The 24,284-nt window shown below is 44.0% G+C and overlaps 2 protein-coding genes and 1 pseudogene across 3 annotated transcripts in view; 2 read left to right on the top strand and 1 right to left on the bottom strand.

The window, feature by feature from the left end:
* Window positions 1-16,202, bottom strand: part of LOC112073827 (HEAT repeat-containing protein 5B-like) — a gene marked incomplete at its 3' end in the record, with an annotated part of 50,114 nt that extends 33,912 nt beyond the window's left edge. The window contains 6 exon segments of the mRNA XM_070440294.1: window positions 5,082-5,253; window positions 5,462-5,611; window positions 6,935-7,035; window positions 14,998-15,217; window positions 15,391-15,617; window positions 16,127-16,202. Of these exon segments, the coding sequence (XP_070296395.1) occupies window positions 5,082-5,253; window positions 5,462-5,611; window positions 6,935-7,035; window positions 14,998-15,217; window positions 15,391-15,516 (769 nt within the window).
* Window positions 16,203-17,491: 1,289 nt separating this feature from the next.
* Window positions 17,492-20,760, top strand: gpatch11 (G patch domain containing 11). Of its 2 annotated transcripts, none has more exons than XM_024141062.2 (8): window positions 17,492-17,640; window positions 18,144-18,370; window positions 18,744-18,785; window positions 18,982-19,102; window positions 19,447-19,537; window positions 19,747-19,890; window positions 20,123-20,204; window positions 20,293-20,760. In XM_024141062.2, exons 1-8 carry the CDS (start codon window positions 17,591-17,593, stop codon window positions 20,349-20,351), a joined length of 816 nt encoding a protein of 271 aa, XP_023996830.1. In that variant the 5' UTR covers window positions 17,492-17,590; the 3' UTR covers window positions 20,352-20,760. The 2 variants fall into 2 exon arrangements, with proteins under 2 accessions (XP_023996830.1, XP_023996829.1); XM_024141061.2 differs by having other exon boundaries at window positions 17,516-17,640; window positions 18,116-18,370.
* Window positions 20,761-21,611: 851 nt separating this feature from the next.
* LOC112073823 (interferon-induced, double-stranded RNA-activated protein kinase-like) overlaps window positions 21,612-24,284 on the top strand; it is a 44,623-nt pseudogene continuing 41,950 nt past the window's right edge.

Raw genomic sequence — 24,284 nt, 5'->3', positions numbered from 1 at the left:
CAGAGGAGGAAAACCCTGTTAGTGTGTACTCAGCAGAGGAGGAAAACCCTGTTAGTGTGTACTCAGCAGAGGAGGAAAACCCTGTTAGTGTGTACGCAGCAGAGGAGGAAAACCCTGTTAGTGTGTACTCAGAGAGAACTATCCATTTCCAGAGTTCCCCAACTGGCGGCCCGTTATAAAAAAACTATTATTATTATTATAATTAAAAATGAATTATTTCTTATTATTCATTGTTACATGTACAGTGCATTCATTTAATATTCAGACCCCTTGACTTTTTCCACATTTTGTTAAGTTACAGCCTCACTTTAAAATGTATTAAAATGTGTTTTTCCTCCTCAATCTACACACAATACCCCATAATGACATCACAATACCCCATGATGACATCACAATACCCCATAATGACATCACAATACCCCATAATGACATCACAATACCCCATAATGACATCACAATACCCCATACTGACAAAGCCAAAAACAGTTTTTTTGAAACGTATCAAAATAAAAAACTGAAATATCACATTTCCATAAGTATTCAGACCCTTTTACTCAGTACTTTGTTGAAGCATCTTAGGCAGTGATTACTACCTCGAGTCATCTTGGGTTATGACGCTACAAGCTTGGTACACCTGTATTTGGGGAGTTTCTCCCATTATTCTCTGCAGATCCTCTCAAGCTCTGTCAGGTTGGATGGGGAGAGTTGCTGCACAGATATTTTCAGGTCTCTCCAGAGATGTTAGATCGGGTTCAAGTCCGGGCTCTGGCTGGGCCACTCAAGGACATTCAGAGACTTGTCCCGAAGCCACTCCTGCATTGTCTTGGCTGTGTGCTGAGGGTCGTTGTCCTGTTGGAAGGTGAACCTTCACCCCAGTCTGAGGTCCTGAGCACTCTGAGGCAGGTTTTCATCAAGAATCTCTCTGTACTTTGCGCCGTTCATCTTTCCCTCGATCTTGACTAGGACCCCAGTCCCTGCCGCTGAAAAACATCCCCACAGCATGATGCTGCCACCACCATGCTTCACCGTAGGGATGGTGCCAGGTTTCCTCCAGATGTGACGTTTGGCATTCAGGCCAAAGAGTTCAGCCTTGGTTTCATCAGACCAGAGAATCTTTTTCTCATGGTCTGAAAGTCCTTTAGGTTACCTTTTGGCAAACTCCAAGCAGGCTGTCATGTGCCTTTTACTGAGGAGTGGCTTCCGTCTGGCCACTCTACCATAAAGGTCTGATTGGTGGAGTGCTGCAGAGATGGGAGAAACTTCCAGAAGGACAACCATCTCCACAGAGGAACTCTGGAGCTCTGTCAGAGTAACCATCAGGTTCTTGGTCACCTCCCTGACCAAGGTCCCTTCTCCCCCAATTGCTCAGTTTGGCCGGGAGGCCAGCTCTAGGAAGAGTCTTGGTGGTTCCACACTTCATGCATTTAAGAACGATGGAGGACACTGTATTCTTGGGGACCTTCAATGCTGCAGACATTTTTTGGTACCCTTCCCCAGATCTGTGCCTCGACACAATCCTGTCTCGGAGCTCTAGGGACAATTCCTTCGACCTCATGGCTTGGTTTTTGCTCTGTCATACACTGTCAACTGTGGGACCTTATATGGACAGGTGTGTGACTTTCCAAATCATGTCCAATCAATTGAATTTACCATAGATGGACTCCAAGTTGTAGAAACATCTCAAGGATGATCAATGGAAACAGGATGCACCTGAGCTCAATTTCGAGTCTCATATCAAAGGTACTGAATACTTATGTCTTATTTACATTCCTGTATTTAATACATTTGCAAACATTTCTAAAACCCTGTTTTTGCATTGTCATTATGAGGTGTTGTGTGTAGATTGATGTAGAATAATATGTATTTTAGAATAAGGCTCTAACGTAACAAAATGTGAAAAAAGGGGAGGGATTTAATAATTTATCTGTAGGAAATATCATTGGTTAATTGTTTTGATTATGGAATGGACACTCTGGGGAATGTTTAGATATTACTAATGACAGGGCTGTATCTACATGATGGATTGGCTGTGTTATCTGACAGTGCTGTTGGAGCTCAACCCCCCACTGGGAGCTCAACCCCCCCCCTCCCACTGGAATCTCAACCCCCCAACTGGGAGCTCAACCCCCCCCCTCCCACTGGAATCTCAACCCTCCCACTGGAATCTCAACCTCCCACTTGGAACTCCCTCCACTGGAATCTCACCCTCCCACTGGAATCTCAACCCTCCCCCCCCCCCCCCCCCACCCCTATGGGATCTCAAACCCCCCCCCCCCCCCCACTGGGATCTCAACCCCCCCCACTGGGATCTTACCCCCCACTGGGATCTCACCCCCCCACTGGGAACCACGCACCCCCACTGGGATCTCACCCCCCCCCACTGGGATCTCAACCCCCACCCACACTCGGGATCTCAACCCACCCACCACACTGGATTCTCACCACGCCACCAACTGTGGATCTCACACCCCCCCACTGAATCTCAACCCCACCCCCCCGACACCCACCCCCCTGGGATCTCAACCCCACCCCCACTGGATCTCAACCCCACCCCACACTGGATTCAACCCCACCCCCACACTGGGATTCAAAGAGACAGTTTAAAAAATGCTTGCTATTTCCTCATCGAACATGTCATCCCTGCTGAGGATGATGAGCTGGCCAATCAGCCGTCAACTTGCATGAATATTTTTAACGACCGGTATACGCCCACACCAACACAGGAAAAACTGCTTTTTAACGTACTTCATTAACATTCTTTGGAAGGAAAACTATTTCACTCATATTGTATTTATGTGTATAGGTCATATTTATTACAATATGGAAACACTGGACATGTACTTCAGACAGAACCATTCGCATGAACAACAGTTAATCAGGGAAAAAAGGTTGATATTATTGGTCAACCAGACCCATCAGAGGAGCCCCTCGATATTATCAACGAGACCCATCACAGAGCCCCTCGATATTATCAACGAGACCCATCACAGAGCCCCTCGATATTATAACGAGACCCATCACAGAGCCCCCTCGATATTATCAACGAGAGCCCATCACGAGAGCCCTCGATATTATCAACGAGACCATCACAGAGCCCCTCGATATTATCACCGAGACCATCAGAGAGCCCCTCGATATTATCAACGAGACCATCAGAGAGCCCCTCGATAATTATCCAACGAGACCCATCAGAGAGCCCCTCGATATTATCAACGAGACCCATCAGAGAGCCCCTCGATATTATCAACGAGACCCATCAGAGAGCCCCTCGATATTATCAACGAGACCATCAGAGAGCCCCTCGATATTATCAACGAGACCCATCAGAGAGCCCCTGATATCTTCACGACCATCAGAGAGCCCTCGATATTATCAACGAGACCCTCAGAGAGCCCCTCGATATTATCAACGAACCCATCAGAGAGCCCCTCGATATTATCAACGAGACCCATCAGAGAGCCCCTCGATATTATCAACGAGACCCATCAGAGAGCCCTCGATATTATCAACGAGACCCATCAGAGAGCCCCTCGATATTATCAACGAGACCCATCAGAGAGCCCTCGATATATCAGAGAGCCCCTCCGATATTATCAACGAGACCCATCAGAGAACCTCGATATTATCAACGAGGCCATCAGAGAGCCCTCGATATTATCAACGAGACCCATCATAGAGCCCTCGATATTATCAGAAAGCCCTCGATATTATCAACGAGACCCATCAGAGAACCCCTCGATATTATCAACGAGACCATCAGAGACCCTCGATATTATCAACCAGACCATCAGAGAACCCCTCGATATTATCAACGAGACCCATCAGAGAGCCCCTCGATATTATCAACGAGACCCATCAGAGAAAGCCCCTCGATATTATCAACGCAGACCCATCAGAGAACCCCTCGATATTATCAACGAGACCCATCAGAGAGCCCCTAGATATTATCAACGAGACCCATCAGAGAACCACTCGATATTATTAACGAGACCCATCAGAGAAACCCTCGATATTATCAACGAGGCCCATCAGAGAGCCCCTCGATATTTATCAACGAGACCCATCAGAGAGCCCCTCGATATTATCAACGAGACCCATCAGAGAACCCCTCGATATTATCACGAGCCTCGATATTATCAACGAGCCCCTCCATATTATCAACGAGACCCATCAGAGAACCCCTCGATATTATCAACGAGACCATCAGAGAGCCCTCGGTATTATCAACGAGACCCATCAGAGAAGCCGCTCGATATTATCAACGAGCCCTCGATAATTATCAACGAGACGCCATCATGACGAACCCCTCGATATTATCAACGAGACCCATCAGAGAACCCCTCGATATTATCAACGAGACCCATCAGAGAGCCCTTACGAGCTTATTATCAATGACGAGAGCCCGATCCACCATCAGAAGCAGCCCCTCGTATTATCAACGAGACCCATCAGAGAGCCCCTCGATATTATCAACTCGAGACCCCATCAGAGACCGTCAACCCTCGATATTATCAAGCGAAGACCCATCAGAGAACCCCTCGATATTATCACGAGACCCATCAGAGAGCCCTCGATATTAATCAACGAGACCCATCAGAGAGACTCGATATTATCAACGAGACGCCATCAGAGAGCCCCTTCGATATTATCAACGAGACCCGCCATCAGAGAGCCCTCGATATTATCAACGAGACCCATGCAGAGAACCCCTCGATATTATCAACGAGCCCTCGATATTATCAACGAGACCCATCAGAGAACCCCTCGATATTATCAACGAGACCCATCAGAGAGCCCCTCGATATTATCAACGAGACCCATCAGAGAGCCCCTCGATATTATCAACGAGACCCATCAGAGAGCCCCTTGATATTATCAACGAGACCCATCAGAGAGCCCCTCGGTATTATCAGAGAGCCCCTTGATATTATCAACGAGACCCATCAGAGAGCCCCTTCAGAGAAACCCCTCGATTAATCCCACAGCAGATGAATACACTAACTGTTAGTGGCTCTGGATAAGAGTGTCCGCTGAATGACTAACATGTCAAACCTGAAACCCTGTTGGCGCACGCTCCTAACCTGCAGCTTGTTTGGGCATCAGGGCCGTGGCCATGCTGGTTCCTAGCAGTTTGGATACGGCTACCCTCACTCCATAGTTCGATCCTTCCAGGGCCTTGAAGCACAGCGTAGCTAGGTTCTCCAGCTCGGTGGTCCACATGAACACAGCCTCATTCTGCAGCTCTAGCAGACACTATAGACAGAGAGGACATAGAAGACAGAGTGAGAGAAAGAAAGTGAGACAGAGACACACAGTTAATCGTTAGATCCTTCCAGGGTCTTGAAGCACAGAGTAGACACGCGCTCGCGTCGACCGCTGGTCATCGCTCTCGCGTCAACTGCTGCTTCGTTATATCTGAGCCCTTCCACAATTTGCGGACTGTTGCACATTATGCACTAACCTTAGCCACGGCACAGCGCACAGCCATGGAGCGGTCTGTGAGTAGGGAGCGAGTGATCTTATAGATGTCTCTATGGCAAGAGGCTGCTGCTCCACCAAGACCATTCAACACCTTCTGTAGACTCAGGAGAATCTCACTACGACCCTGAGACTGGAGACAGAGGGATGAGACAGAGGAGGAGGAGGGGATGAGACAGAGGGAGGAGGAGGGGATGAGAGGGGAGGGATGAGACAGAGGAGGAGGAGGGATGAGCGGCATGAGAGGGATGAGAGGAGGGGAGGGATGAGGGAGAGGGATAGAGAGAAGGGGGGAGGGATGAGGCGAGAGGGGATGAGAGGAGGGGGGAGGGATGAGGGGAGAGGGATGAGGGGAGTGGAGAGGGATGAGAGGGAGGGGGAAGGGATGAGGGGAGAGGGGATGAGAGAGATGAGGAGAAATTGGGTGGTACATACAAGTCATTCTAAGTCCACTATTGTTGCCATGACGAACTGCAAATTGTTCTGAGCAACGATAGAGATAAACCTGGCGTTCCTAGAATGTTTTTATTTATTTAACCTTTATTTAAATAGGCAAGTCAGAATACATGATAGAAGCATTATGGGCTGCCAGGAAGCCCTTACCTCTGCTCTCTAAAACCCAGGAAGCCCTTACCTCTGCTCTCTAAAACCCAGGAAGCCCTTACCTCTGCCCTCTAAAACCCAGGAAGCCCTTACCTCTGCCCTCTAAAACCCAGGAAGCCCTTACCTCTGCCCTCTAAAACCCAGGAAGCCACCTCTGCCTCTAAAACCAGGAAGCCCTTACCTCTGCCCTCTAAAACCCAGGAAGCCCTTACCTCTGCCCTCTAAAACCCAGGAAGCCCTTACCTCTGCCCTCTAAAACCCAGGAAGCCCTTACCTCTGCCCTCTAAAACCCAGGAAGCCCTTACCTCTGCCTCTAAAACCCAGGAAGCCTTACCTCTGCCCTCTAAAACCCAGGAAGCCCTTACTCTGCCATCTAAAACCAGGACCCTTACCTCTGCCCTTAAAAACCCAGGAAGCCTTACCTCTGCTCCTAAAACCAGGAAGCCCTTACCTCTGCTCTCTAAACCCAGGAAGCCCTTACCTCTGCCATCTAAAACCCAGGAAGCCCTTACCTCTGCCATCTAAAACCCAGGAAGCCCTTACCTCGGCTCTCTAAAACCCAGGAAGCCCTTACCTCTGCCCTCTAAAACCCAGGAAGCCCTTACCTCTGCCCTCTTAAAACCCAGGAAGCCCTTACCTCTGCTCTCTAAAACCCAGGAAGCCCTTACCTCTGCCCTCAAAACCCAGGAAGCCCTTACCTCTGCTCTCTAAAACCCAGGAAGCCCTTACCTCTGCTCTCTAAAACCCAGGAAGCCCTTACCTCTGCTCTCTAAAACCCAGGAAGCCCTTACCTCTGCTCTCTAAAACCCAGGAAGCCCTTACCTCTGCTCTATAAAACCCAGGAAGCCCTTACTCTGCAGTCTTCAGTGCTTTCAGCAATGTTGGTGATGGTGTCCGGGAAGGAGCTTCCCAGCATCCGCCCCATCTTCTCATAGAAGGACCCAATACAGGCACCGCAGCGCCGCAAAACAAAACCACGATGAGCATAACAGAGGAGTTCCTTACCACTCAATTATAGACTGGAAACTATTCTTTACCCATTCACATCCGGTCAGACAGACAGTACCCGGTCAGACAGACAGCACCCGGCAGACAGACAGCACCCGGTCAGACAGACAGCACACCGGTCAGACAGACAGCACACCGGTCAGACAGACAGCACCCGGTCAGACAGACAGCACCCGGTCAGACAGACAGTATCCGGTCAGGACAGACAGTATCCGGTCGACAGACAGTACCCGGTCAGACAGACAGTACCCAGTCAGACAGACAGTAGCTAGGTTTCCATCCAATTTGCGACATATTTTCATGTGGAATATTTATAAAAAAACATTGTCATCTTTGTGTGAACTCAATCAGGTAAATCTCCTGGACTGTATTATTTACAAAACACTTGCATGACAGACGTTTCCTCTGAAAAAAGGCCACGATGAAACCACTGCAGCACCATTAAGTCCTGCTATAAGACCACAGGTAATCCGCTGGGCTGGCTTCTCAAACCTCTCGTTCTTAAATCCCCACTTAAAAAAAAACACAGAATATCCCACCGCAGATCAACATCAACTACTAACTCTGACGTCAACATAACCCTCTCAGCTACAGGATGTAGGCCTAGACGTCCATAAACCTGGCTTTCAGCTACATAGAAACAGATGATAGAGGGTTCAGAGATTTTAATGTAAAAATAAATACCTGTGTGTTTGATTTGATCAAGTCCATGAATGACTAACATGACATCATGTCAACAGAGCCACTGTATTCAGCTACAGTAAAATGACCTAAAGTCACTGTATCCAGCTACAGTATACTGACCTAGAGGCACTGTATAATGACCTAGAGACACTGTATCCAGCTACAGTATAATGACCTAGAGCCACTGTATAATGACCTAAGACAAACCTGTATTCCAGGCTACAGTATAATGACCTAGAGCCACTGTATCCAGCTACAGGCATAATGACCTAGAGGCACTGTATCCAGCTACAGCATAATGACCTAGAGGCACTGTATCCAGCTACAGCATAATGACCTAGAGGCACTGTATCCAAGCTACAGTAAAATGACCTAAGTCACTGTATCCAGCTACAGTATACTGACCTAGAGGCACTGTATAATGACCTAGAGACACTGTATCCAGCTACAGTATATGACGTAGAGCCACTGTATTCCAAGCTACAGCATATATGACCTAGAGGCCACTGATTCCAGCTACACAGCATAATGACCTAGAGGCACTGTATCCAGCTACAGCAATAATGACCTAGAGGCACTTTATCCAGCTACAGCATGAATGACCTAGACCACTGTATCAGCCTAAGCATAATGACCTAGAGCCACTGATCCAGCTACAGCATAATGACCAAGAGGCACTGTTATCCAGCTACAGCATAATGAGCTAGAGGCACGTATCCAGCTACAGCATAATTACAAGAGGCACTGTATCCAGCTACAGCCATAATGACCAAGAGGCACTGTATCCACGTACAGATAATGACAAAGGCACTGTATCCAGCTACAGCATAATGACCAAGAGGCACTGTATCCAGCTACAGCATAATGACCTAGAGGCCAACTGTATCCAGCTACAGCATACTGACCTAGAGCCACTGTATCCAGCTTACAGCTATAATGACCTAGAGCCACTGTATCCAGCTACAGTATAATGACCTAGAGCCACTGTATCCAGCTACAGTATAATGAACCTAGAGGCACTGTATCCAGCTACAGCATAATGGACCTAGAGGCACTGTATCCAGATACAGCATAATGACCTAGGGCACTGTATCCAGCTACAGCATAATGGCCTAGAGGCACTTGTATCCAGCTAACAGTATAATAACGCTAGAGCCACTGTATCCAGCTACAGTATAATGACCTAGAGGCACTGTATCCAGCTACAGTATAATGGCCTGGAGGCACTGTATCCAGCTACAGTATAATGGCCTAGAAGGCACTGTATCCAGCTACAGTATAATGACCTAGATGCACGTATCCAGCTACAGTATAATGACCTAGAGGCACTGTATCAGCTACAGTATAATGACTAGAGGCACGGTATCCAGCTACAGTATAATGACCTAAGAGGCACTGTATCCAGCTACAGTATAATGACCTAGAGGCACTGTATCCAGCTACAGTATAATGGCCTAGAGGCCACTGTATCCAGCTACAGTATAATGGCCTAGAGGCACTGTATCCAGCTACAGTATAATGACTAGAGGCACGTATCCAGCTACAGTATAATGACCTAGAGGCACTGTATCCAGCTACAGATAATGACCTAGAGGCACTGTATCCAGCTACAGTATAATGACCCTAGAGGCACTGTACCAGCTACCAGTATAATGACCTAGAGCACTGTATCCAGCTACAGTATAATGACTAGAGGACTGGTATCCAGCTACAGTATAATGACCTAGAGGCACTTGTATCCAGCTACAGTATATGACTAGAGGCCACTGTATCCAGCTACAGTATACTGACCTAGAGCCACGGATCCAGCTACAGTATAATGACCTAGAGCCACTGTATCCAGCTACAGTTATAATGACCTAGAGGCACATGTATAATGACCTAGAGGCACTGTATCCAAGCTACAGTATAATGACCTAGAGCCACTGTATCCAGCTACAGTATAATGACCTAGAGGCACTTATAATGACCTAGAGACACTGTATCCAGCTACAGTATACTGACCTAGAGCCACTGTATCCAGCTACAGTATAATGACCTAGAGGCACTGATAATGACCTAGAGACACTGTATCCAGCTACAGTATTATGACCTAGAGCACTGTATCCAGCTACAGTAAATGGCCTAGAGGCACTGTATCCAGCTACAGTATAATGACCTAGAGCCACTGTATCCAGCTACAGTATAATGACTAGAGGCACTGTTAATGACCTAGAGACACTGTATCCAGCTACAGTATACTGACCTAGAGCCACTGTATCCAGCTACAGTATAATGACCTAGAGGCACTGTATAATGACCTAGAGACACTGTATCCAGCTACAGTATAATGACCTAGAGCCACTGTATCCAGCTACAGTATAATGGCCTAGAGGACTGTATCCAGCTACAGTATAATGACCTAGAGCCACTGTATCAGCTACAGTATAATGACCTAGAGCCACTGTATCCAGCTACAGTATAATGACCTAGAGCCACTGTATCCAGCTACAGTATAATGACCTAGAGCCACTGTATCCAGCTACAGTATTACTGACCTAGAGCACTGTATCCAGCTACAGTATAAATGACCTAGAGCCACTGTATCCAGCTACAGTATAATGACCTAGAGCCACTGTATCCAGCTACAGATAATGACCTAGAGCTACTGTATCCAGCTACAGTATACTGACCTAGAGCCACTGTATCCAGCTACAGTATAATGACCTAGAGCCACTGTATCCAGCTACAGTATACTGACCTAGAGCCACTGTATCCAGCTACAGTATACTGACGTAGAGCCACTGTATCCAGCTACAGTATACTGACCTAGAGTCCACTGTATCCAGCTACAGTATAATGGCCTAGAGCCACTGTATCCAGCTACAGATAATGATCTAGAGGCACTGTATCCAGCTACAGTATACTGACCTAGAGCCACTGTATCCAGCTTACAGTATAATGACCTAGAGCCACTGTATCCAGCTACAGTATACTGACCTAGAGGCACTGTATCCAGCTACAGTATAATGACCTAGAGGCCACTGTATCCAGCTACAGTTAATGACCTAGAGGCACTGTATCCAGCTACAGTATACTGACCTAGAGCCACTGTATCCAGCTACAGTATACTGACCTAGAGCCACTGTATCCAGCTACATATACTGACCTTGAGCCACTGTATCCGCTACAGTATAATGACCTAGAGCCACTGTATCCAGCTACAGTATACTGACCTAGAGCCACTGTATCCAGCTACAGTATACTGACCTAGAGCCACTGTATCCAGCTACAGATAATGACCTAGAGGCACTGTATCCAGCTACAGTATAATGCATAGAGCCACTGTATCCAGCTACAGTATAATGACCTAGAGCCACTGTATCCAGCTACAGTATATTGACATAAGCCACTGTATCCAGCTACAGTATAATGACCTAGAGCCACCTGTATCCAGCTACAGTATACTGACCTAGAGCCCACTGTATCCAGCTACAGTATAATGACCTAGAGCCACTGTATCCAGCTACAGTATAATGACCTAGAGCCACTGTATCCAGCTACAGTATAATGACTAGAGGCACTGTATCCAGCTACAGTATAATGGCCTAAGGCCACTGTATCCAGCTAACGTTACTGACTAGAGGCACTGTATCCAGCTACAGTATATACTGACCTTAGAGCCACTGTATCCAGCTACAGTATAATGACCTAGAGCCACTGTATCCAGCTACAGTATAATGACCTAAGCACTGTATCCAGCTACAGTATAATGACCTAGAGCCACTGTATCCAGCTACAGTATAATGACCTAGAGCCACTGTATCCAGCTACAGCATATGACCTAGAGGCACGCGTATCCAGCTACAGATATAATGACCAGACCACTGTATCCGCATACATATAATGACCTAGAAGCGCACTTGTATCCAGCTACAGTATAATGACCTAGAGGCACTGTATCCAGCTACAGATATACTACCTAGAGCCACTGTATCCAGCTACAGTATAATGACCTAGAGCCACGGTATCCAGCTACAGTATAATGACCTAGAGCCACTGTATCCAGCTACAGTATAATGACCTAGAGCCACTGTATCCAGCTACAGCATAATGACCTAGAGGCACGGTATCCAGCTACAGTATAATGACCTAGAGCCACTGTATCCAGCTACAGTATAATGACCTAGAGGCAACATGCCTAGAATTACACTACATTACCAAAAGTATGTGGACACCTGCTCATCCAACAGCTCATTCCAAAACTATAAGCATAAATATAGATTTGGTCCCCCTTTGCTGCTGTAACAGCCTCCACTCTTCTGGGAAGGTTTTCCACTAGATGTTGGAACATTGCTGCTATAACAGCCTCCACTCTTCTGGGAAGGTTTTCCACCAGGTGTTGGAACATTGCTGCTATAACAGCCTCCACTCTTCTGGGAAGACTTTCCACTAGATGCTGGAACATTGCTGCTATAACAGCCTCCACTCTTCTGGGAAGGCTTTCCACTAGATGTTGGAACATTGCTGCGGGGACTGATGTTGTGGTCATGATGCCTGGATCGCAGTCGGCTTTCCAATTCATCCCAAAGTTGTTTGACAGGGTTGAGGTCAGGGCTCTGTGCAAGCCAGTCAAGTTCTTCCACACCGATCTCGACAAATCAATTCTGTATGGACGTCCCTTTGTGCACGGGGCCATTGTCATGCTGGAACAGGAAAGGGCCTTCCCCAAACTGTTGCCTTAAAGTTGGAAGCACAGAATCATCTAGAATGTCATTGTATGCTGTAGCATTACGATTTCCCTTCACTGGAACTAAGGGGCCCGAACCATGAAAAACAGCCCCAGACCATTATTCCTCCTCAACCAAACTTTACAGTTGGCACTATGCATTGGGGCAGGTAGTGCTCTCCTGGCATCTGCCAAACCCAGATTAATGGCGGTGAGCTTTACACCACTCCAGCTGACGCTTGGCATTTGGCATGGTGATCTTAGACTTGTGTACAGCTGCTCGGCCATTGAAACCCATTTCATGAAGCTCCCGACTAACAGTTATTGTGCTGATGTTGCTTCCAGAGGCAGTTTGGAACTCTGTAGTGAGGGTTACAACTGAGGACAGATGATTTTTACGTGCCACGTGCTTCAGCACTCGGCGGTCCCGTTCTGTGAGCTTGTGTGGCCTACCACTTTGCAGCTGAGCCGTAGTTGCTCCTAGACGTTTCCACAATAACAGCACTTACAGTTGACCGGGGGCAGCTCTAGCAGGGCAGAAATTTGACAAACTGACTTGTTGAAAAGGTGGCATCCTATGACAGTGCCACATTGAAAGTCACTGAGCTCTTCAATAAGGCCCATTCTCCTGCCAATGTTTGTCTATGGAGATTGCATGGCTGTGTGCTCGATTTTATACACCTGTCAGCAACGGGTGTGGCTGAAATAGCCGAATCCACTCACTTGAAGGGGTGTCCACATACTTTTGTTTGTATATAAAGTGCATTCGGAAAGTATTCAGACCCCTTGACTTTTTTTTTTTGTTACGTTACAGCCTTGTTCTAAAATGGATTAAATACAAAAACATCCGTAGCAATCTACACACAATACCCCATAATGACAAAACAAAAACAGATTAAGACATTTTGGCAAATGTAGTAAAAATAAAAAACAGAAATACTAAGTATTCAGATACTTTGCTATGAGACTTGAAATTGAGCTCGGGTGCCATTGATCATCCTTGAGATGTTTCTACAACCTTACTGCCCTCCACTTGTGGTAAATTAAATTGATTGGACATGATTTGGAAAGTCACACACTTGTCTATATAAGGTCCCAAAGTTGACAGTGAATGTCAGAGCAAAAACCAAGCCATGAGGTCGAAGGAATTATCCGTAGAGTTCCTAGACAGGATTGTGTCGAGGCACAGATCTAGGTGAGTGCACAAAACATTTCTGCAACATTGAAGGCCCCCAAGAACACAGTGGCCTCCATCATTCTTAAATGGAAGAAGTTTGGAACCACCAAGACTCTTCCTAGAGCTGGCTGCCCTGCCAAACTGAGCAATCGGGGGAGAAGGGCCTTGGTCAGGGAGGTGACCAAGAACCCGATGGTCACTCTGACAGAGCTCCAGAGTCCCTCTGTGGAGATGGGAGAACCTTCCAGAAGGACAACCATCTCTGCAGCACTCCACCAATCAGGCCTTTATGGTAGAGTGGACAGACGGAAGCCACTCCTCAGTAAAAGGCACATGACAGCCCGCTTGGAGTTTGCCAAAAGGCACCTAAAGGACTCTCAGACCTGAGAAACAAGATTCTCTGGTCTGATGAATCCAAGATTGAACTCTTTGGCCTGAATGCCAAGCTTCACGTCTGGAGGAAACCTGGCACAAGCCCTACAGTGAAGCATGGTGGTGGCAGCATCATGCTGTGGGGATGTTTTTCAACAGCAAGAACTGGGAGACTAGTCAGGATCGAGGAAAGATGAACGGAGGAAAGTACAGAGAGATCCTTGAAGAAAACCTGCCCAGAGCAGGACATCAGAATGGGGCGAAGGTTCACCTTCCAAAAGGACAATGATCCTAAGCACTCAGCCAAGACAATGCAGGAGTGGCTTCAGGACAAGTCTCTGAATGTCCTTGAGTAGCCCAGCCAGAGCCCGGACTTGACCCAATCTAACATCTCTGGAGAGACCTGAAAATAGCTGTGCAGCAACACTCCCCATCCAACCTGACAGAGCTTGAGAGGATCTGCAGAGAAGAATGGGAGAAACTCCCCAAATACAGGTGTGCCGAGCTTGTAGCTTCATACCCAAGAAGGACTTGTGGCTGTAATCGCTGCCAAAGGTGCTTCAACAAAGTACTGAGTAAAAGGGTCTGAATACTTTTGTAAATGTGATATTTAAGCATTTTATTTGTAATACATTTGCAAAATGACTAGAAATCTTTTCTGATTTGTCATTATGGGGTATTGTGCGTTTTTTTAAATCAATTTTAGAATAAGGCTGTAACGTATCAAAAGTGGAAAAAGTTAAGGGGTTGAATACTTTACGAATACACTGTATGTATGTATGTATGTATGTATATATATATATATATATATATATATATATATATATATATATATATAATGCCTATAATTATATAATGCTTAAACCTACATCTACTGCCTATAATTATAATGATTAAACCTACATCTAATGCATATAATTATAATGCTTAAACCTACATCTACTGCATAAAGATATATCAAACTAAAAAGCTCACAGTTTGGTGGGGAGGTAGGTGGGCGTGTCATCCTTGCTCTTGATGATGTCGTTGCACTTGTCCAGTGTCTGGAAGACGGTGAAGGTGTCTCCTATGCTGTAGAGGGTAGCCAGGTTCTTAGCTAGCAATTTCCTGGTGGGAGGGCCAGGGGCACTGCTGATCAACCCTGTCAGCTGCTCAACCAACTTCTTCTGCTTCTCCTTCACATCCACCTGGCGGCGGGGGCATAAACACAGAGAGAGAGACACACAGAGAGATTAACACTCAAACAACAAAACGTAGGTTGCAGATAGAGGAAATCGGATAACACTGACAGCACAGGTGTGTGTAGTGTAACACAGGTGTATGGGCTAGCGTGAGTAAATTAGTCTCTCTGTCAACTCACCTTGTTTGCTGCCACTAGAACCTTGTCCAGGAAGCGGAGCCATTCGAAGATGAATACGGGTCTCTTAGCCTCAGTGATCTGAGCTAGGGCTTCCTCGTTCAGAAGTAGACTGTGAGCCAACTCCATGGCGATAGTAATCTAGCTAGCGGTAGCTAATAGCCGGTAGCTCTTGGGTAAAGGGTCCTCTCCTTCAGCTCACAGAGCCCAATGATACAGCCTCCTCAACTCTGGAAATGTATTGGGGAGAGAGGATCACGATCTCCGTATATTCACAGTGGTATCAGACCAGATAGAGACCAAAGATAAACGTCAGAGCAAAAAGGATGTAACGTTAGCTACAAGCTAACGTTACAGAGTCATAGGTGGTCGCACCTGCCAACTATATTGGCTAGTAGTTAGCAAACACTAACACAGATCAATATTAACTTGGCAACGTTACAATGCTCATAGTACCAGTCCGTCGTGTAACCAACTAATTTAACTGATACCTAGCTAACTAACTACGTTCATAAAATGTTGACTGACGGTGCAATGATAGAAGAGGGTTAGGACCACAGCTAGCAAACATTAGCATTCAGGACACTTGCCACACAGCTTACTAGACGCAAATGAATGCCGAAAAGGCACGATCAAACGCCTTACACGAACACAACCATCTATTTCATACAGTCAATCACAGACGTAAATATTGAATACGCTTTAATCAACCAAATAAACAAAAACAACCTCGTCCTACCTGTTTGTCGCCAAGATCATTGACGAATCATTTGACGTCAACTGTGTCGATGGCCAATGATGTGTATAAACCTTGAATGAATGACAGGAGCGCTGTATTGAAGTCACCGCGCAGCCATCTTGGTACTCTTCAATTAAAAAACTATATTTTGGAAGCCATAGAAATGTATATATTAACGTATAAATTCATTTTTGACACGTTTATTATATTACAGACACCTTAATGCATAATTTAAAATTAGATTATGTCAGCTGAACAGAAAAATACAATACAAATACATAAAACATTTTCCTTCAAATATATGTTTTTGAGAATACTAATGTTACTTTCCACACTAAAACAACATAAATACTTAAATACATGTAATTTTGTCCTTGAAACATTTTAATTAAAATCCTGTAGAATTCCATTAATTCCTACGGAGGACTGCTCCTACTAGGGTGTGCCAATATGGCCGACCAGCGGCTTCAAATCGACTCGTATAACAGACTTTTAGAGGTACGCGGACCTAGCATATGAATGCAGCAATAACGTCAGAAAACCATAGGTTATACACGTCATTGGTCGGTGGCACTACGGTGGCACACAGTAGATTTATATTTGAACAAGATTTGAACCTATTATGGAGAGATGTACTGCTTGGATTATTTACCTAGGATATAAATAATTTGAAACAATTTTATGTAATTCAATCTTTTGGACAAATTTCATATTCCCAAATGTAAATCATAAAAAAACACACATTTTTCTTACCTTTCCAAAATAAATTGAATAATATTTTAAGACAATTAAATACTGTAACAACAGTATATTTTAGGTTTGTGTAATGCGTTAGCTCCGCTCCTGGCCCCGCCCATAGACAATTGTCCTTTGTATATTCTTTATGTATACTTGTGTACCTTTTTATATTGATTTATTGTTGTTAAAAACATTATTTTTTTATTGTTCCGGCCGGAAACTCATCAAAATGTCAGGAAAACATTTTGGGGTAATATTGAATCGTATGATTTGATTAAAGGTATAATACTATATTAGTTCTGGACCTTATGTACATTTCTATGTCATATTTATTTCCAATATAGTATTTAGAAGCGCAACATGGCAACGGAACCAATCAAATGTGCAGAGGTTCCAGGCGGAATCTTTTCGCGAACGGAAAAGGGTTGTCACTAGTTACCACAGCCACAAAGTCAAAATTGTCTAGCTATCGTAAAAAAATTATAAAAACAAAAAATAGCTTTTTGGTCTTAATTCAATGTTAGGGTTAGGCATAAAGTCAGTAACTTGGTGTGTTTAAGGTTATCTTTAAAATCTAATTTTAAGAAGATTAATTGTAGAAATAGGCGGGGTTTAGCTGATTATGACATTGTGGATGTGGTAACTAACTAACGTTAGTGACGACCGAGAGAAGGTGAAAGACAGCTGAACAATAATAGTCCACTTGTTTGGTTTTACAAGTCAATAATGGCTGAAGACGAAGATGATTATATGTCTGATGCCTTTCTCAGTCAAATGTGAGTTGTTTTTCTTCAGTTTCCGTACGGTGAGGAAATAAATTGTAACTAACGGCTACATCAGTGTGTGGATTTGTGATGATGGGTACCATTAGCTAGCTAGTTACTGTAACACTAGTTAACGTAGCTAATTAGCTAGCTACACAGTTGAATAGGAGCCACGTTCGGTTGCCAAACGTTGCATATAGAAATGCAATGAATAAAGACGACAATACCTTGGTCTCCTGCTTGGTCTACATGTTGGAGAGGCAGATTTAGCTAACGAGCTAACTAGTCAAAGGCATGCTGATTCATTTAAGTAGGAGTAGTAATTGGCTGGATCAAAAGCCTGCACGTCAGGTCTCAGGTGACTGTCTCACCTCATATTTTGTTACACATTCCACAGAAGAATATTCAAAAAATATACTTTAGTGTCTATTGTCTGGTTATTACATGTGTGTTCCGTTTATAGCTAAGTTCTCCATTTATGTGCAAGGTTCTCTCTGTGTCCATCTCCCTGGCAGACCAGATGTGAAGCCCGGTATCCCGATGGTGAAGCGTGTGAAGGAGGCCCTGAGGAAAGAGGTTCTTCACAAGGAGAAGAACGTTAAGAACCGCCAGAAGACTATTAAAGAGTTGGAGCAGGAGAGTAGAGAGATGGCACAGCACAGCACCATCAGCAACCAGAACAAGGGCTTTGCTCTGCTGCAGAAGATGGGCTACAAAGCTGGACAAGGCCTGGGGAAGCAGGGTTAGTCCTCTCCAGTTCAACTCAGAATGTATCATATTACTTCTTAACTGAATCAGTTCAACTCAGAATTAAATGTCTGACTTTATTGTATTCAGTTAGGAGTTAGGCCAGACATCACAATAACTAAGCCAGTCAGGTCTCTTTAGTGATGGGAGTTTGTATTGTAGCAAAGTCAGGGGGGTAGTCCAGACTGGGGCTTGAACCCAGCACTTTGGTACTGTCAACCCAACACCTTAGCAGTTCCGCTAAGAGATGTGAACCCTTGACGAGGTCGCTGTGTTGGAATAAAGTTGTTACAATATGATGATCAGACCTGACATCACATGATAGATTTTCTTCAAGTATTGATTCCTGTCTTTATTCCCTCTTGCAGGGGCGGGAAGAGTCGAACCTATTCCACTAAATATCAAAACAGGTGAGAATTTATTTTCATATCCAAGACAAAATGTAAGTAAATTCTAACCTACACATTAACAGTGCGTGCATCAACATTACCTTTTTGAAGAGATGTAGCCTACCTAATGCAATTAACACATTACCTCTAACATAACCTTCTGTTATTGCAATGGTTGTAAACCTACTGCATCATCCTGTGGTTATGTATCACTCAGACAGAGGGGGCATCGGCATGGAGGGAGTGAAGAAGAGGAAAGCGGAGGAGGAACTTGAACATTACCGTCAGAAAGCCCGGGCCAAACAACAGAATGAGAAACAGTCCCTGGAGGACTTCAGGTAAAGACCTAGTCCCAGATGGCACCCTATTCCCTATTGGCTCTGGTCTAATGGCAGCCTATTCCCTATTGGCTCTGGTCTAATGGCAGCCTATTCCCTATTGGCTCTGGTCTNAATGGCACCCTATTCCCTATTGGCTCTGGTCTAATGGCACCCTATTCCCTATTGGCTCTGGTGTAATGGCACCCTATTCCCTATTGGCTCTGGTCAAATGTGTTCTAATGCTGTTCTGTGTTCTAATGCTGTTCTGTGTTCTAATGCTGTTCTGTGTTCTAATGCTGTTCTGTGTTCTAATGATGTTGATGTTCTGTGTTCTAATGCTGTGTGCGTGTGTTCTACATCAGAGTGAGGATGAGGACAGAGAGGGAAGAGCAAAAGATTGAAGGGGACCTCAGGAGGAGTCAGAAAGCCTGTGAGCAGCTGGACAGTCAGAAGGTTAGACACACACACACACACACAGTCTTTTATCTGCAAAAAGTCAATTTGGTGGAAACACACCTCTGGTGGAAAATGTGTGGATTTTACAATATTTGCCTGAAAATCTGTTGCCAATTGCATTGAAACCAACTCTATTGACAAGAAGAAGACAAGGCCTTTTTATGTTTAACTCTGATTATACTGCATACTCTCCTTTTGAACTACAGGGTGTCCCGGTACCCAGAGAAGACTGGTACTGGCCTAAACTGGTTGTTGAGGAGGAGGAGGAGGAGGAAGAGGAAGACAAGGTGGTGGAGGAGGAGGAGGAGGAGGAGAAAGAAGACAAGGTGGAGGAGGAGGATGAGTTAACTGTTAGTACATTTAATTTGAATACGATAGAAGCTCAGGAAAGAAACGAAAGATGTTGCCAGTTAAAGAATAGACGTTATAATGGCATGAAACAGTATGGTTGAATTAAGAATATACGTTATAATGGCATGAAACAGTATGGTTGAATTAAATCTAGATGAAAGAATAAATTGAATCTAGATTACTATTTTGAAGTTCCTCCTGTGACAACCCTGTTTTAATGATCTTTTCTAGTCACTGGACAAGCTACAAATTCTGACATCATATTTAAGAGGGGTCCATTTTTACTGCATATGGTGTGGGACCGCTTACAATGGTAAGAATGAATCCTACTCGCTTAAATAAAACATCCCTGGCCATTGTAAGACATTGAATACCACCTTACACGGTTTTGTGACCTACAGATGAGGAGGATCTGTGTTCTAATTGTCCTGGAYACWCAGCTGCAGATCACGATGACTGACCCGCTGCTGAATAATCTACAGGAGAGACTGGAGGCATCGGCCAGTCGGATTCATTAACATATGGGGGATTATGAATGGGATCAGAAGCTGTGTGTATGAAGCGTTTCTGTAGGAGTACTGATTTGGATTTTTCTCTTTAGATCACAATGAATAAGGTTACATGAACAGGGGGGGGGGACTGATCCTAGATCAACATTCCTATTCTGAGCCGGTTGATACATATAACATCTGCCCCTGTATGATATATAGGTGAGTTTTGACCTATAACGTGTGAATTTGTATTATTTATAATGTAGACAGGACATTTGATGTGTTTTCTTCCTGAACATGTTTTTTGTTTAATAAATGAAAAACACTTTTTTTTATATGATTCAGAAACCATGAATTAAAAGGTTATTTAGATTATAATGTGGGTTGTGTTATTTGTACATTTGACAGGCAAACTTGATATTTGCATAGGGTTCATTCATCCATGTCATCCACAGACCACCAAGTAGAGATCTTTGCCTCCTTATCTAACACTTTGCATTCAATAGGATGCAACATTTATTGCAAATGCAGATAGAATTTTTGGAGCTGTTTAAAAWAATATATGTTTGGCACTTTCACCAATTTATTGGCATGTAAACATACTTTTTTTCTTATTCGTTTAACCTAAAACTTCTCACATACACATTACTAACTGAATTTCGTTTTGTTTTGTTTTATTTTGGGGAATATAATTATTTGTATCCAACACATAGACGTCAGCCCAGTAGCCATATTGACTGATGACGTAGGGTTCGGGAAATCGAAACCAAAGATTATGGATATACTGACAAGATACGCGTCTCTCCTTCCTAACAATGGGAGTTGTTGTCCACAACGCGGACCGGCGGGCTGTCTAGCTCCCGRTTATCCTTTCTTTGGATTTTTAACGTCAACCGCCTGTATTCAATAGAGAGAGACGCTATGCCACTATCCTCAATTCCTGAATATGCATAGCCGTCTCGAGACAAATTCCGAAATAGTGTTTTTTTTCCAAAGTTGCCGTGATGTCACGTGTCCTACTTAAATCAGTAAACTCTTAACAATTTAAACATTGCAAAATTTATATTCGAGCAAATACATCTCACGTAACAAATAAGCCATTACTTTTTTTATTGACCATATTCGACACTCGCATWGACCTCCATAAAACAACTCACGCAACCTGCTGGAGGGGGACGGATTTTCATCCGAGTTGAGCATCTCTCTTCCTTTACCCCTCTGTAGAAACTTTTCCTCTCMTTTGAAGCACAAAACGAAAGTAAAGCGCGATGACTGGACACTGACAGCAGTGCAGCCAGTAATTATTCAAACACTTGTGGGGACCATCTACGCCAACGACTCTAACTATAACAATAAATTATACATAACTATACAACGTTAGAGAGCATCCACACTAGAGGAACGTGTATCGTTCTACACCGATCACTGGTCAACGCGTCCTACTGCACACTAAAAGGCCTATTAATAAAGCGGTAAGTAACACAGACGATTCACTACATTAGGGTGTGTTAAGTTGTCATAGTGTGAACTGCAAATAATACTTCAATGCACATGTCACGAAAAAAAATTATAGAAACTCGTATTTAAATGAAGCAATTCATCAACATATGCTGTTTAACCTGCGCGTCTTTTATATCATGTCAGTGCTTGCTTGATTCACAACTGATTTCCATTTTTCGGATTGATGTCAATTTGTTTTCGATCTTATCTTTCAKTGTGTTCATGTCTCTGTTTGACCTGTCCAACCATTAGCAAWGCATCAGTGTAACAATATAATGTCTGTGGCCAAAGTGATCACACCCAACGCACGCTCTCTCAACTTTCGCCTTGAGAGTTCTTCTTCGGTGGGATTTAACGGTGGTTGGCATCCAATATGTTGCGTCATCGTCCCCAACTGGACTCTAGTATAAATCCATTATACTTTGTGATAAAAAACAACAAATAAACACCCAACTCTCGTACACCCAYGTACTTCTCTGCAGCTGCTACCACAATATCTATTTTCTGTGATTCACGTTCTGTTTCTGCGGTACAGTTAAAAACCATTGCTATGAACGATACGAAGCCAACCTTCCTTACCCGACAGTTCATTTGGACTAGGCCTATTTTACATTCAGCAATGAACAAGAGCAAGACTTTTTCTCTCCAAGAAAAGGCTATTATCGCCTAGTATGAAAAAAGATAGCTATTCCTGGGATTGTAGCTATTCCTGGGATTACACGTGAAAATGAATAAAGTAGAGGTTTGAGTCCGTATAGCCTATTGCACATAAGACCAGCTGGAAGAGAGAAWGGCTAGTTGCGTAGCGGAAGGAAGAAGTTAAATATTAGCTAGACGTTAGGCCATTCATTACATATAGGAAAACATGAGGGTTCCTCAAGGGTTCTTTAGGAAGGGTGATGGTTCTATGTGGAACCATAATGACTCAAAGAACCCTTTGAGCTCTTCAACGATTCTTTCCTTTTCACAAAAAAAGGTTCTTTGCTTCTTTAGTGAGGTTGCTCATTGGAATATCTGAGGGAGTGGTTTGGGCGCAGACCTTTATGTGCAACCATGAGTAATAMGTGTCATTCCAGTTGATTTAATATGTTGCGTAATGCCGTTAACATATTACATAAACCTATGGCCAGTGACTGACTCATGTACTGTAAGGTCTTGAGTCAATTGAGAACGGTTGACTAAATCAGTGGGTCTCAGTTCTCTCCTCAGGGTCCTCCAGCTGTTCCAGAGGAAGCTGCTTGATTCAACTTAACACAATAATAACACCTATGGAATTTCAACAATATAATATGGCTAACCTGAATAAAAAATAAAAAAWAAKCTTGTATGGTTCATCAAAATGATTTATGAAGAACCTTTCTGATTGAGAATGGTTTTGTAAATAACTTTTCTCCATAAAGGTTCTATAAAGAACCATAAAAAATGGTTATAACCATAGAATATAGAATGTTAGGAAAGAGTTCTTTATTGAACCATCATGGGTTCTATGTAGCCCCAAATAGGGTTCTATGTAGCCCCAAATAGGGTTTTATATAACCCCAAAAAGGGTTTCTATATAGCCACAAAAAGGGTTCTATATAGCCCCAAATAGGGTTCTATATAGCCCCCAATAGGGTTCAATGTACCCCAAATAGGGTTTTATATTACCCCAAAAAGGGTTCTATATAGCCCAAAAAGTGTTCTATATAGCCCCAAAAAGGGTTCTATATAGCCCCAAATAGGGTTCTATAGCCCCAAATAGGGTTCAATGTAGCCCCAAATAGGGTTTTATATTACCCCAAAAAGGGTTCTATATAGCCCCAAAAAGGGTTCTATGTAGCCCCAATAGGGTTTTATATAACCCCAAAAGTGTTCTATATAGCCCCAAATAGGGTTTTATATAACCCCTAAAAGGGTTCTATATAGCCACAAAAAGGGTTCTATATAGCCCCAAATAGGGTTCTATATAGCCCCAAATAGGGTTCAATGTAGCCCCAAATAGGGTTTTATATAGCCCCAAATAGGGTTCTATATAGCCCCAAAAAAGGTTCTATATAGCCCAAAATAGGGTTCTATATAGCCCCAAATAGGGTTTTATATAGCCCCAAATAGGGTTCAATGTAGCCCCAAAAAGGTTCTATATAGCTCCAAAAAGGGTTCTTATTAGCCCCAAATAGGGTTCTATATAGCTCCAAAAAGGGTTTTATGTAGCCCCAAAAAGGGTTCTATATAGCCCCAAATAGGGTTTTATATAGCCCCAAATAGGGTTCAATGTAGCCCCAAATAGGGTTCTATATAGCCCAAAAAGGGTTCTATATAACCCCAAAAAGGGTTTTATGTAGCCCCAAAAGGGTTCTATATAGCCCCAAATAGGGTTCAATGTAGCCCCAAATAGGGTTCTATATAGCCCCAAAAAGGGTTCT

Source organism: Salvelinus sp. IW2-2015, unplaced genomic scaffold (genome assembly GCF_002910315.2).
Source record: "Salvelinus sp. IW2-2015 unplaced genomic scaffold, ASM291031v2 Un_scaffold2384, whole genome shotgun sequence".
In the NCBI taxonomy this organism is placed as follows: domain Eukaryota; kingdom Metazoa; phylum Chordata; class Actinopteri; order Salmoniformes; family Salmonidae; genus Salvelinus; species Salvelinus sp. IW2-2015.
Note: the sequence above shows the minus strand (reverse complement) of the source record. Positions and strands in the feature narration are given on the sequence as shown.